Consider the following 13,713-nt stretch of genomic DNA (forward strand, 5'->3'; position numbering starts at 1 on the left):
TGCCCATCCCAGGGGAGGATCCTGAATGCTTCCCTCCAGCCCAGATTTCTCTCCTGACTTCAGCCTTGCTGCTTCCTGAACAAGCTCCTGGGGTGTCTCCCAGGAACCTCAGACATGGGAGGTCCAAATCTGAATGTATCGACTTCCCTTGCCAGCAAGCCCCTGCTGGGTTTCCTATTCAGAGAACTGGGGGTCACCCAGGTGCCCAAACCCAAATACAGTGATTCCCCCTTCCACCCCACCTGCAATCAGAAATTCACACCCATTCTCCTCAAAGTCTTTCAACAGAATCATCCCTGCTCTCCCTCCCCAGCTCTCACCTATTTTGCCCCAGTTCCCACAGAGACCCCTCGATGTCCAACCCACATCCTTGTCCTGGGTTATGAATCATTTTTCTACTCAGCAGCCAGAGTACTTTTCTAGTGTGCAAAGCTGCTTCCATCACATCTGAGTTTAAACTCCCTTAAAGCTCCCTGTGGCTCTAAGGAAACACTTGGGAATCCTTGCCAGTGGCCAGCCCCTCTGCAGCCCAGCGGCTCTGTCATGGTCCTTTCCTCTCTGTAGCCCCTCAGCCTCTCTGCTCTTTGCCCCAGAGCCACCCAATTTCTTTTGGTTTCTTGAATGCTACCATTGCTCTTTTTCCCACCTGAAGTGTTGTCCCCTCTGTTCACTTGACCACCTTCTCTTTCCCTGACCTCAGCACAGAAGTTGCCTCCTCCAAGAAGCCTTCTCTTGACTTCCCAAACTGAGTTTGGTGCTCTCCCCCAGCTTCCACAGACTTGTTTCACCATCTCTTTGCCATCAGGTTGTACATTCCATGAAGGAAATCACTTTGTGGTTAAGAGGGCGCCTCTGGTGTCAGGAATGATAGGCTAACATTCTACAGGCGATAATTACTAGCTACATGGCCTTGGGAAAATTACTAAGCCTCTCTGTGCCTCAGTTTCCTCATCCATAGAATGGGACTGCTGAGAACATTTATCTTATAGGGACATCAGGAGGATTCAATTGGTTATTTCAGGGAGACACCTTAGCAGATTGTCTGGCATCAAAACCTCAAGTAATCAGCTGCTGTCGACATTATCATTATAGACTTTGTGATAGAGATTGAAAGGTGCCTGAGAGCCTTGGTTAAATGCCTGACTACATGATTGCTTTTATTGCAGTTGTGTGCTGATGGTTCCTTTGTCCTCAGCTCTGCACTCTGGTTGTTGAGGGAGATCATTCACACAGCCAGGGCTAGGAACTGGTGAAGCAGTTGAGGGGCTCAGTCTGGAAACCCAGAAAGTAGCTACTTCCCCCAAATTAGGAGTGCTAAAGGGCAGAAGAGGGACGTCCCATGATAAAGCCCTGCCCAGCTGTAGGAGCGAGGAGTCTGGGGGCTGTGCTAGATGTGGTCAGGGCTAGGAGCTCTTGAAAGAGCCAGGTGGAGCCTCGGCCCTGCGGGTGGAAAGAGGGAAACTGAAAGTGGGCACCCAGAAGCCCGGGAGGCAGGAATTAGCCTTAGAGCAGCAGGTTCCCCTCCCAGCCCTGGGCCTGAGGTCTGGGTGAGCTCAGTCACAAGCTTAGGTGGTCCTGGGCAGGCTGCTGCAGCTGAAGGCAGAAGGAGCCCAGATTCTGGGGTGGAGCTGAGCCTGCATGGGTGGTCAGGGGGCTTGGCTTTGGGGCACAAGTAGCCTCAGAGGTACAGAGTCTGGCAGTCAGCATGGAAAGGCACAAGCAACGTGTCCAAAGAAACTGTTTATTGCTCTCGGAAGACCCAGGACCCTCCGGAGTGAAGAGTCCACGGGCCCCTGTGCATGTGGGAGCTACACAGGCAGTTGCTGTCACCTTCCAAGGATGAGCAGACAGGGCCAGACATGCCCTGGCCACTCGGTGCACAGGGGTCAGGCTGTGCCCAGAGATCCGAGCATCCAGCTTCCATTCCAGGCTCCCTACTGAGAGCCCCACTGCTTGATGGCAAGCTCTAGGCTTGCTTGGGATTGATAACTTTGCTTATGAAGAAGATGTTCTGGGTGTCCATAGGGACGATGATCATCAGGAAGGGCCTGTTGAAACGCACAGTGATCTTTGGGTCCACGAATGCAGAAAGGAGGGTGATTTTGACTCCTGTGGCAGCAGATGCTTCTGTGCCCTCCTCAGACACATCAAGCACAGCCTTGTGGACCACCTGTGGGGAGAGCAGAACATTACTCATGGGAGACGCAGATGGGCAGGAAGTCAGCAACCTGGCTGTGTGCCGCTAAGGGGACGAATGTGCATTGAGCACCGAGCACTGGCCTGTCTTTGCGCTGTTGAATGTTTGCTCCTCTCAACTCCCCTGCCAACTAGTTTTGCACAGTACCGATGCTTAGATATGCACATGGAGACCCAGATGCTGTGTGTGATTTGCCCAGAGCCATCGAGGTAAAGGATGGAGCAACTCATATGCATCCCTTTCTGTCCGAGTTGAGAGTCTGTTGCCCCTAAAACAGCCACTACTGTTGGGAGGAAGAGCAAGAGCAATGTAAAGTATTTTTCTTCCAAGCAACATCCTGGCAGCTCTTGACCACAAGAAGCTGCTGCAGAAACCTCCTCGGCCAGGCCAGCATGGCTTTCAGCATCTCTTCTGCTCTAGCTTAAACATCTTTGGGGTTTTCAAGTACTTTTCATGGCCTTGAATTCCTAAACCATATGGGTCTGCTCCTCTACACACGCCGTTCTGTTACTTTGCTGTTTGAAAGGTGGAGTGCAGCTCTCAACCCAGTGCTGTGTGAGCACAGAGGGCAGACAAGAGCAAAGGGCTGCACGGCCACCCTGCCTTGGCACCTCTGCTTTGAGTAACACAAGCTGAGTGTCCCAAGTAATCTTCTCTCATACTCTGAGCTTATTTTCATCACAATTGCTAGATAGTCATTGTTATTACCTATTGGCATTACCCGCCCAGGCAATCCCAAGAGGCATCTGGCCCTCTGGACAGTGGTTGGGGCAGGGGCTGCAGCCTCAGGTTAGTGTTGAAGCAACTCCCTCGCCCTTGGTGGTTTATTGTGGCTTCCACAGTAAGTACCCAGGCACTGGATACTGGCCAAGAACTATCACTACCATTTTACACATGAAAAACTGGGGGTGGAGGACTTCAATTGTTTGCCTCCATGGATAGTAAATGGTGTGGTGTGGAATGGTGTCCATGGCTTTCTGATTCCAAGCCTGGGTGACATTATGTTGTAGAGGACCAGCCCCTAACACAGCAACAGGAGCTGGGCTATAACTTAGCTCTTCTTGGCTTGGGGCTGTCCCAAGCAGGGTGAGTGCATAATGAGAAATGCACTTGCATTAACCCAAGTTCAAGAGTACCCAAAAGTCCATTTGGCTTTCACCATTCAAGTTCGTATACAAAGGATGAATTGACCCAAGTCTGAAGACTCACCTGGGAGACTGCTAGGTTCCTGGCCCCTGTGATCCCTGACAAGTCAGCCTCGCTGGTGAAGACTTCCTCAATGCCCAGCTGGCGAAGTACGTCTTCCAGGTCATAGTCCCTCGAGAGGGAAAACTTTGGCAGGTAGAGCTCATCTATATGTCTAGAAGATGAGAAAAAAAAAGTATCTGAACCTCTGCTGATCAGTGCCTACCTGCCTCCCATCTCGCAGCATGGTCTTCCCCGGTTTCCTCTACAGTCACCCCCTTCTGACTGGAAATAGATAATCTGTTCCTCAATTTCTTAACCCCTGTCTTTACGCTTCTTGTTCATTAATTATTCATTCAGATCTGCAAGTGTGAAAGGCTCCAGGCAGCGCACCAAGTCTGGAGTTGTGGCCCTGCTCAAGCCTGGTCCTGCCCTTTCCCTGCAGTTTGCAATGTGGTCGAAGCACCTTCACACCAGCAGGGACTCCTGATTGTGTTGAGAGCCTGGACCAGGTCAGCTGCACTGGCTGCATGGCAGTTTGCTTCACGGGAGCACCAGGAAGGCTTCCTGTAGGAGGTGGCGTTGAGGCTGAGTCCCAAAGGTGGGAAAGGAGCTAGCTAGGTGAAGAGGTGGGCAGGAGGCAGGTGGAAGAACCTGGAAGAAGGTGGGAGCAGGAGGAGTTGCTCCGCAGGGTGGTGGGTGACCTCAGTGTCTCAGGGAGAGGGATAGTGAGGGATGAGGTGGGGCAGGAGCCAGAGGCAGGTCAAAAAGGGCCTGGGGACCTCTGAGGAGTCTGATTGTATTGGAAGAGCTTTGGGGACCCTGAAACAATCAGTTGGAGGTTCCCATCTTGCTTCGCCGGTGGGCACTGTCCCTCAAGCCAGGTGTGGACTGGCATAGAGCAGGCAACAAGCTGTTAGAGGCCCAAGTCATACCTCTCACCTGCGAGCTCCCCCTCCCTTAGCTTATAGCCCTCTTAAGACGCCTGTCACTGACTGCCTGGTCTTACAATTATACAGGAGGCTGTGTCTTCCATTGGACTCTGAGTCCCACGAAGGAGGAAGGTGTCCTATTTCTATTTTTATTCATTCATTCATGTGTTTGTACCTTCATTCCATCCTTCATGCAGCAAATATCTAGTGAGCATTCTCTGTGGGCCAGGAGTGTGTGGAGCATTTTGTAAATCTAAGCATTTTGTAAATCTAAAGTGTTTGGAGAACTCTTGCCATTCAAAACTATTTGCTGAGCCCCGCTCCCTGGTGGCTATTTGGTGCTAAAGGAGGAAGGAGTCTGGGAGTAAATGGATGGGTTGGGTAGGACTCCCATGTTCTGGGGTCTCCTGGGATCTAGAGTGAGGAGGGGCTAAGGGTCAGGCAATCCCGAGAGGTTTCCAGCCCTCTGGACAGTGGTTGGGGCAGGGGCTGCAGCCTCAGTTTGTGTTGAAGCAGCTTCCTCGCCCTTGGTGGTTTATTACGGCTTCCACATACAATATCTCACTGGATTCTCATAATCACCTAGTGAAAACAGGGTGGTGGGGAAAGGGCACTTCTCTCTATTCAGGAGAGAGCTGAGCTCCAGAGAAGAGCAATGACCTGCTTCAGGTCACACCAGCCACCACGGTCTGAACCCAAGGCTGGTGCTCCTCCCTCCCTACCCCGCACAGTTGCCCACATGCACTCCCTGGGCCCACTGCAGGGTCTGGGCCCGGAACTACTGCTCCACCTCACTGTGTCCCCATGAAATCAGTCAGCCCAATTCCATGTGCCCCAGCCTGTTCTTCCACCCTCAGGTTTATCTGGAATGCAACCACTTCTCACATACATGGCTCCCTCCTGGGTCCCAGCCACAGTGAGTTCCCACCTCATGTCTGTGTCTGGCTCCTGCAGGTGTCAACGACTCCACACCTGCTCTATAGTTATTCTCCTCTCAGCAGCCAGGATTCGTCTTTTAAAACAACACTCGGCTCGCCGCACTCCTCCAAACCTCCTGATGGCTCTCCATTTCACAGACAGGAGGAAGGACAAGGTTTTCTAGGGGTCTACGTGGCCCTACATAAGCTGCTCCACCCCTTTGGGGATTCCTGACCTCTCTCAACTCTCTTCTCACTTGCTTTGCTCCAGCCACTCTGGCCTCGCTCTTTCTTGAACATATCAAGCTCACTTCCACCTCAGAGGCTTTGCACTGACTGTTCCCTCTGCCAGGAATGCTTTTCCCTGATATACCAACACAACTTCACCCCTCCCCTCTGTTATATGGATGCTCAGACATCACCTAATGGCCACTCTATTTAAAATCACAAGCTAACACAAGTTCCAGTTTTCCTGATCCTTTCATCCTCCTCTACTCAGTTTCTATCCCCCTACTCAATTTCTCGCCTTCTAACATATCACACAACTTATTTGTTATATTTATTTATTGCCTCTCTCCTCTCCTACTACAAAGGAAGTTCCAAGAGGGCAGGAAATCTTGTGTTTTATGTACTGATTTACTCTCAGGGTGCAAATTAGTGTCTGACACATAGTAGGTGCTCAATTAATCATGCAGCAAATGCTGAGCAAATGAATAAATATAGTGGTTCACCAGTGCAGAGCTGATTCTCAGTGTCCATCTCACCACAGCCCTCAACTGATCACAATTCCTTCTGTTTCTCTCTCCCTTCAAGAGATTGAGACCAGGAGAGACCATGCATGAGTGTTTGGGACTGTGCAAAAGATTTCTCATGACCTAGAACATGCTGGAGTCAGAGGAAGCCGTAGCCCCTTGTCCTGTCTGATGTCATCATCTTAAAGAAGAAAAAATAAAAAATCAAGCCCAAAGCCACTCAGGCAGCACAGGGCAAAGTAAGTGTAAATTCCACCTGTCCCTGTACGAGTTCTCCCACCACCATGCCCTTGTCCCTGGACATTGGTGAGACCTTGAGTTGGAGAGATGTGGGGTCTTGGGGGGCCAGGAAGAATCACCTGAACTCCAGTGAGTCTTTCCACCGCTTCAGGGTCTCTGGGAGCAGCATGGCTTCCACTTCCTCCATCTTGTCTTGATCAGGGAGGATGAAGAGTGCGCTAGCATTGCCTATGTACTTCAGCTCCACTACGGTGCAGGACAGCTCCTCGTCCCGGAAGTAAGGTGTAGTCACGTGCTGCAAACTCATCATGGGCACCTTTACCCACCTTTTCTTGCTCCAGTAGAACCTTGAATCATGAGTATCATGGGGGTCAAAGGGCATCTTCCATTTGGCTGAAGGTGGAGCAAGCAGTTGGAGAACGTATGAGTGCAAGGGTCACCCTGCCTTGACTCTGCTTCCCCAGCAGTGGAAGTGCCCAGAGTCCCTCACAGAAGTGACCCTGCTTTGGTTTAGAGAAGTAGCTTGGCAATAGTAAAAGTTATTGGGGGTGAGGGAGAGCCCAGCAGGCTTGGATTCGGAAAAGAGCCATGAAAGAAAGACCTAGTTTCTTGTGCTAAATGAGAAATCAATAGGAATCTGGGAATAAGGAGTGCAAGAGAGAGAGAGGTTTAGGGAAAGTGAGGGAAAGAGGCATGACAACACTTGGGAGGCTGGTGCCTGAGGAGAAGTGGGACAGCCTTGGTTTCTTAATAGGAAAAATGTTTCATTAGCAATTGTTACTCACTGGCATTACAGGGATGTGAACATATAACAGTGGTTTGTGGGAGGGCTTTGGGCGGAAATAGGAGGAAAGAGACTGGGTTCTGTATGTGAGTTGGTGAGGGCAGACAGAAGAGATGCCGATCAGTGTGAATGAGGGGAGGAACAGGGAGAACCTTAGCGGAAGATAGAACTCAGAGCCAGGAGAGACCATGGGAATAAAAGCCTAGGGACATTTGTGACATCTTAGGGGGTGGGGGTTTTGGACATCAAAAAAGCCATGAGCTGGCTATGGTCCTCAGCTCATATCTAGCTCATGTGCTCATGTCCACCTCTACAGACCATGAACATCCAGCTAAGACTTGCCCTGGATTTGGTGTCTGTCTGGCCAAGGATTCAATTGTGGGTATTCTGATTCTGAGGCTGCCTAGGTTTTCAGTGTTGCAAAGGTAAAATTCCATGAAACTGCCTCTGGCACCTCTAGCTATCACAAACATGAAATGCAGTCTGACTTCTAGCCAGACTGATATAATTCCTCTCACTAAAGGCCTATTTACCACAGTAAAGAGAAAGAGAAAATCTTGAAAGAGGTAGAGGTAGGGGCAGAGGGAGGAAAACTCCACCTTATCTAAAAAGGAATAAGGATGAAAATGACAGCAGACTTCTCATCAGAAACTATGCAAGCAAGGGAAGAATGGAGTAATATATTTAAAATGTTGAAAATTCCATGAAACTCATTCTTTGGGAATTACGACATAGGCCCATGATTTGCATGAATTTAGTTGGGTATAATTATTTTCCTCCTTTAGAACAGGGGTCAGGAAACTATAGCCTGTAAGCCAATACAGCCTTGGCTTATTTCTGTGTGTACCTAAAGCTAAGAATGGTGCTTATATTTTTTAAAGGTTGTAAAAAAAAATGAAGAGGAAAGAGAAGATGAAGAAGAAGCAGAGGAGGAAGATGAAAAGAAGAATCTGCAAAAGGGACCTCATGTGGACCACACAGCCTAAAATAGTTACTTACTAAAATACTTACTACTACTGCTACTAAAATACTTACTACTTTTCCTTTATAGAAAAAAATTGTCAATTCTTTCTCTAGGTTGTGGGCTCCACAATCTGTCACCTCCATTCTTGGTTTTGGGAGGTGCTTGGTAAAAGCTGATAAAGTCACAAATGGCTTTACATTAGGGGCTAAAATGAGGCAGAAAAAGGAATTTTCAAATGGGCCCAGGTCAATTTTGAATGTTTAATTATTTGCTTTTCTGGACTTCATGTCTCCTACCTAACAAATGGCAACACCACCATCCACCTTTCAGGGCTGCTGCAAGGATTAAATGAGGTATTGCATGTGTATGGCTGGTGAGAGTAGGTGCTCAATAAATGGGAGCTTCTTCCCTTTCTTTCTTTATTTTGGTTTTCCTTTCCGTAATTGCAATGAGAGCTAGCTTCTGGGTGGCCTTACATTCTCTTGTGCCCTCATCTTCCTTCTTGACACTTCCCCACCTTTGGACTTTTAGGACCAAAATAACAGTCCATCTTTCCTTCCCCCTCCCCAAAGACCATCTCAGCTTCTCTGGTCCCTGCAACCTCCCAACATGGAATGACTGGGGACAAATCTAATTGTAAAGACCCCTTGGAGCAAGGACCCATCTCAGGGTAGGAGATATTTCAGTTGAACAGGTGTCCCCGTCACCAATTGCAGCAGCCATTCAGGTGCTTCTGTGGCCTCCATGTGAGGGCAATACCATGGAGCACCTTCTCATATTACCCAGGGCACCGAGCTCCTCTGGAGCCTTTCAGCTGGCCAGATCTCCAGCATGGGTCCCTGCCAGGAAGATGGGCTCCCTGTGGGGACCCTGACTGCTGCCTTGTATGCCAGAATGGGGAGAGGGATAGATTTCCTGGATGAAATCACCACCCAGGCTCTACAAGCCTTTAAATCTTCTCACATCTGGCCCCATCTCCCCCCATTTCTGTCTGCCAGCCACCAAGTTTTCTGATTCTGCCTCCTTAACATCTTCTGACATCCTCAACTATTCAACTGAGGGCCCGAATGTCTGGTTAGACTAATGTCTTTAGTATCCGATCTCTGCTTGACTCGACTTATCTCTTCTGTAATGGCCTTCCCTTCTTTTTCTATCTGGATTTAAGAGAAAAGAAGAAAACAGTTTTCTAGCGGAAACCTTCCTTTCTTGAATTCCCATCTTCTGCCCCTGGTTGGATGCCCCCTCTCCCTTACTTTCAGTTGAATACATAGTTCTAGCATCATTGGGTGAGTCAATCCTCGCATGCTCGCGGGTCCAGTGGGTGCAGCGGAAGAGGAAGAGCAGAAAGGGAGAGAACAAGCACTCCAGGGTTCTGAGCTGGGACGGTCTCAGCCTGAAGCTCATGCATGCTCAGCCCCCTCCACCTTCCACAGGGCGGCCCCAGCAGTGACCAAGCCCCATCACATACACTGTATGTAAACCAGGCTGAGGCAGGGAGCAAAACTGGCACCTGGAGAGTGAGGAGAGGTCAACAGAGGAAGGGGAGAGGCCCTGCAGGTCTCCACTCCAGGAGGACCAGAGCCTGAACAATGAGGGGAGTGGGAGCTTCCAGGGGAGGGTGGAGACATGGGGCCAGCTCCACTGCCCACCTGTTTACCACCTGCCTGTTTCCCATTGGCAGAGACAGGTGGGGAGGGAAAGCTGGGCTGGCTACTGTGTCCTGGAGGGGAGAGTCCTAGCACAGGGCTAGGTGGTAGGAGGGGAGAACACGGGAAACTCAAAGAACAAATGTCATGTGAGGCATGGAGCAGTCTTAGAGGGAGATCTGGAGCCACGCATTCATTTACAGATGAAAACCCAGGCCCCGGGAGAGGAAGCAGCTTGCCCAGGAATCAACCCACAGCCCCCAAGCAGGACTCTGCCTCCAAGCAGCTCATGTCTCCTAAGCACCTTTCCACCCTCTGGCTCAGTGATCACTCTTTGTGTCCCTATCTCTTTTTTTTTTGTCCCCATCTGGACTGCGGGTTCCAGGAGGCAGAAGCTACCTGCTTGCGCTCTGCCCCTTCGGAGCTTGCAGGCTGAGGTTTGCATTGGTTAAGTTTCTATCAATGGGATTGGGCTCTGGACCAGTTAGAGTCTGGCAAAGGGTCATGTCTTGGATACTGCCCACCCTTCAGGCTCTTCCCCAGATGGGAACAATGCCATGTCTGCCCTCATTTGTTATGTGTCAATGACACATTTTTAAAAATAGTTAAAGATGATAGCAGAGCAGAATCATAGAACCTTGGAAGTGGCCAGGCTCCTTGATGATTATCTTCCCCTGTGAAGCTGGCCCTAGCCCCACCTGCCTGCCTCCAGACACCAAGTCCCCTGGCTGGACCATCGCCTCCCGCATGTGCAGGGTAGAAGCCCCAGGTGCATCCAGACAGAGGGGCTTCCTGGCCCAGTCTAGCAGCGCCCCTGCAAGGAGGGAGCTGTAGCTCCTGCGCGCCCTGGAGTGGTTTGAAAGGAGAGCTCCTTCTTTCTGTTTGCTGGACAAGTATAAATCAGGGTGAAAAGCACCACACTGACTCAGACCAAGGGTTGATGGTCCCCACTGAGTTATGTCTTGGAAGGACAAACCGTAATTTGGAAAAAACCCACAGGAGATGGCGATGCCTATGGGCAGGGCGGGGCCTTGATGCCTATGCTGCCCCCACGCCGTGGGCACTCTCCTCTACAGTGGTTTGCCTAATAACACTGTTGTTGAGTCAGGACAGAAATAGCCCTGAGGCTCGAAACTAAACATCCACCTCTTCTGAACCCCAAGCCAGGCACTCACCTTTAAAGAAGATGTAATTCACCAGGACCATCACTGTCTGCGAGTCAAGGTCCTCGATCAGATCTGTGATTTTCCCCCTGGTTCTGTTCTTCACATAGTCGTTGATGAACTTCTTAGCCACAGCTGAGTCCTGAAAGTCAGTGGCAAAGGCTTCGGAGCCATACAGCCTCTTGGCATCCTCCATGAACCTGTCCAGCAGACTGAGCTGCTCTTCGATGAACATAGCATTTCCCATACTCAGCTGCAGCCCGTCGCTGGACTGGTTGAGGGTGCGCAGGAGGTGCTGGAAGCTCTGGTGAATTTCTGCCTCAGAAGTCTCCGTGAGGTTGAACTTGAGGCCTCTGAGAATCTCCATCAGGGTGGTATTATGGGCCCCCAGAGACAGGAAGGCCAAGGCGGTGGAGATGCTCAGCGGGGAGAAGATGACATTCTTATCAGGGGCCTTCAGGACCAACTGCTTGTACAGGCTGAAAGCGAAGTCCACGTTGGCGGAAGCTAATCCGAGGTCCACATGCGTCCCCCGGTCTTGATCCTCCTGGGTCGGATTCTCCTTGTCAAGTGGGCAGTTAGGGTAGCAGAGGACAGCAGGGCAGAACCCAGCCACCAAGAGCCCCAGAGCCAGGAGAGGTAACATTCTCTCCATTTTCAACTCTGCAAAGCAAAGATCCTTTAAGTCTCAGAGGGCTAGATGGAGCCCTGACCACCTCCCACTGACTCCCACCCGGCCTGCGTCCTGGTCCCTGTTCTGCTGCCTCTTGCTAGCTTTGGAACCTCCCTCAGGTGGGTGCTCTCTGGGGCCCCCGACATACATCACTGTGCTTCCTTTCATCCTTTGAGGTAACTGCCATAATTGTTGCCATTTTTTTCCAGTGGAAACACTGGGCACAGAGCAGTGAGGGGGCTTGCCCAAGGCCATACAGCAAACAGGTAAAGGAGTCCAGTGGGCAGCCAGGTTTTCCTGGCTCCTCGCTCTGGAAGCTGATGGGGGGTCCGAGGTTCAGTCCAACCAGAATGCCTGCTCCTCTCCTCCTGCTTAGTGAGCAGACCTCATCCTAGGGGATTAGAAAGCAGGGGTCCCTTCCCCGAGTCCCCTAACTGCCACCAAAGTACAACCCAGGGATGAAGGAGCCCTGGACAGAGTCAGAGGCCACAGTGACTCTCCCAGCCTCTAGATGACACGTGGTGTGGCCTCCGCAGGCCTCCACGGTGTGATGCTGGGTTGCAGTGAGAATTGACTGAGAGAGGGAAATGAAAGTGCCCGGTGTAATGTCTGGAGCCTAGATGGCCCTGATAATGGTCGGCATCAAGACCAAAGAAAGGCTAACGTTCTTTTCTGCCCCTGCCAGGTTGCCACGTGGCATCTGTGTCCACCATAAGCCTGGAAGGGCCTCCTAGTGGGGAGAAGGCAGAGAGGGCTTTGGATTCTCCCAGACTTGGACTGGCATTTCATTTTGGCCAATTTTGATTGCTGCGTAGTGGCAAGCAGGTGACTGAACCTCTCTGAACCTGTTTCCATCTCTGCACAACATGTTAAGTGGCTCAGGTGAGATAAATGATGAAGGCACCTGGTTCGTACTAGATGTACCGGGAGTCACAACCTCCCATACTACCCCATGCCTGAAACTACAAGCCAGAGAAGAGCCACGAGCTACTACACAAGATACCCTGGAAGGGCTGAGTTCCAAGCTGGTGACTGCAGCAAACAAGATTATTCACCTTCAGCCTCTGCCCACTCAGTCCTAGAATTCAGAAGAGAAAAGCAGCGGCTTGGGTGCTGGGGAGAAGAGCAGGGAAGAGAGGGAAGTGGAAGGGAGGGGAGGGGAGAGAGGTAGAGAGAGGAGGAGAAAAAGAAGAGGGCAAGAGAGAGGGGAAGGAGGGGAAGGAGGGGAGGCCAGTGGAAATGCCTTTGGCCAAGCCCAGGGACAGAGGTAGCTTGTTTGCTTCAACTGTTTACTCTCAGGCTGATGCAACCATTTCTCTGGATTAATGTTAGACAATATTTTTCTCCAGAACTATTTCAGGGGTAAAGGCTTGTCTTTTCTGTTTGGGCAGGTTGGAGAGCTGGCTGTTTCCCAGCAGTTTGTCTTTTCTGTTGCTGGCCAGAGACACAGCCCATCTGTCGACTTGGCCAGGGGTCCTGCTGGGGAAGTGGAGCCCCCGAGGCAGCCCCATGGAGACCCTGAAATCACCGTGAGGCCTGTGGCCTCCGCTCAGAGAGACCCAGTGCAATAATCACATCTGCCACATGTTCTGAGAGCTGCACCCTGCTCCAGGCAAGAGGACAGCACCTCCTCCCTGAGGGCCAGATGCACAGCGGACTCGAACCAGAATCTGTACGTATCAAGACAGAAATGACCATAGAGGCCCCAGGGCACCTCCGCCCTTTGCAGGTGTGAAAACCCAGACACAGAGGATGCCTCTAAAAAAGGCACGGGAATCAGCGGCAGCCCAGAGCAGTCCCCTGGCCCCTAACACCTGAGCACACCTCCTCCTGGCCTCGGCTCACCCCTCACACGCCGCACGCTCCAGGCTGCCCCCTAAAACTTTCCTGGAAAAACAGATTCCTCCGCTCCCAGGATGTCAAACACCAAGGATTACCTGCCTCAGGGAGCTGGATGTAGCTGGTGGATACCAAAGCCGTCTGTCTGGAGTGATGGATTTTCATGAATGCTGAGGCTTATTTATTCCTGCAGCGAACTCCTCCCCCTGCTTGAGAAATGCCAGGACAACCAAGTGTTCTGTTCTCAGACTGGAAATGACCAGATGATAATTTCTGGTAACACTGGCTTGTTAGACCCACTCAAATAACCTGGTTATGGGAATAGCTCTAATCTCTTCCTTAAAACGTCAAACACACACACAAAAAGTCCTTTGTCATATTATTTTTTTTCTACTTTTTAAATACTCATTAAAGAACATGG

The 13,713-nt window shown here is 50.8% G+C and overlaps 1 protein-coding gene across 2 annotated transcripts; it reads right to left on the reverse strand.

Moving 5' to 3' along the window:
• Positions 1 to 1,727: 1,727 nt before the first annotated feature.
• On the reverse strand, positions 1,728 to 13,496 carry LOC105467485 (serpin family A member 3). 2 transcript variants are annotated; one of them, XM_011717101.2, is made up of 5 exons: positions 13,395 to 13,496; positions 10,793 to 11,443; positions 6,343 to 6,616; positions 3,407 to 3,557; positions 1,728 to 2,170 (listed from the first exon to the last, which is right to left on the reverse strand). In XM_011717101.2, exons 2-5 carry the CDS (start codon positions 11,433 to 11,435, stop codon positions 1,967 to 1,969), a joined length of 1,272 nt encoding a protein of 423 aa, XP_011715403.1. In that variant the 5' UTR covers positions 11,436 to 11,443; positions 13,395 to 13,496; the 3' UTR covers positions 1,728 to 1,966. The 2 variants fall into 2 exon arrangements, with proteins under 2 accessions (XP_011715403.1, XP_011715402.1); XM_011717100.2 differs by having other exon boundaries at positions 13,391 to 13,496.
• Between the last annotated feature and the right edge of the window lie 217 nt (positions 13,497 to 13,713).

The sequence above is a fragment of the Macaca nemestrina genome, chromosome 7 (genome assembly GCF_043159975.1).
Source record: "Macaca nemestrina isolate mMacNem1 chromosome 7, mMacNem.hap1, whole genome shotgun sequence".
NCBI lineage: Eukaryota > Metazoa > Chordata > Mammalia > Primates > Cercopithecidae > Macaca > Macaca nemestrina.

What these genes read in the sequence shown, in the direction of transcription:
- LOC105467485 (XM_011717100.2), bottom strand. Translation starts at nt 13,457, where the DNA reads ATGAAAATCCATCACTCCAGACAGACGGCTTTGGTATCCACCAGCTAC. An exon ending in CATCCAGCTCCCTGAGGCAG is followed by an intron (nt 11,444 to 13,390) that starts GTAATCCTTGGT and finishes TTTGCTTTGCAG; the next exon opens with AGTTGAAAATGGAGAGAATG. An exon ending in GAATTACATCTTCTTTAAAG is followed by an intron (nt 6,617 to 10,792) that starts GTGAGTGCCTGG and finishes CTCCACCTTCAG; the next exon opens with CCAAATGGAAGATGCCCTTT.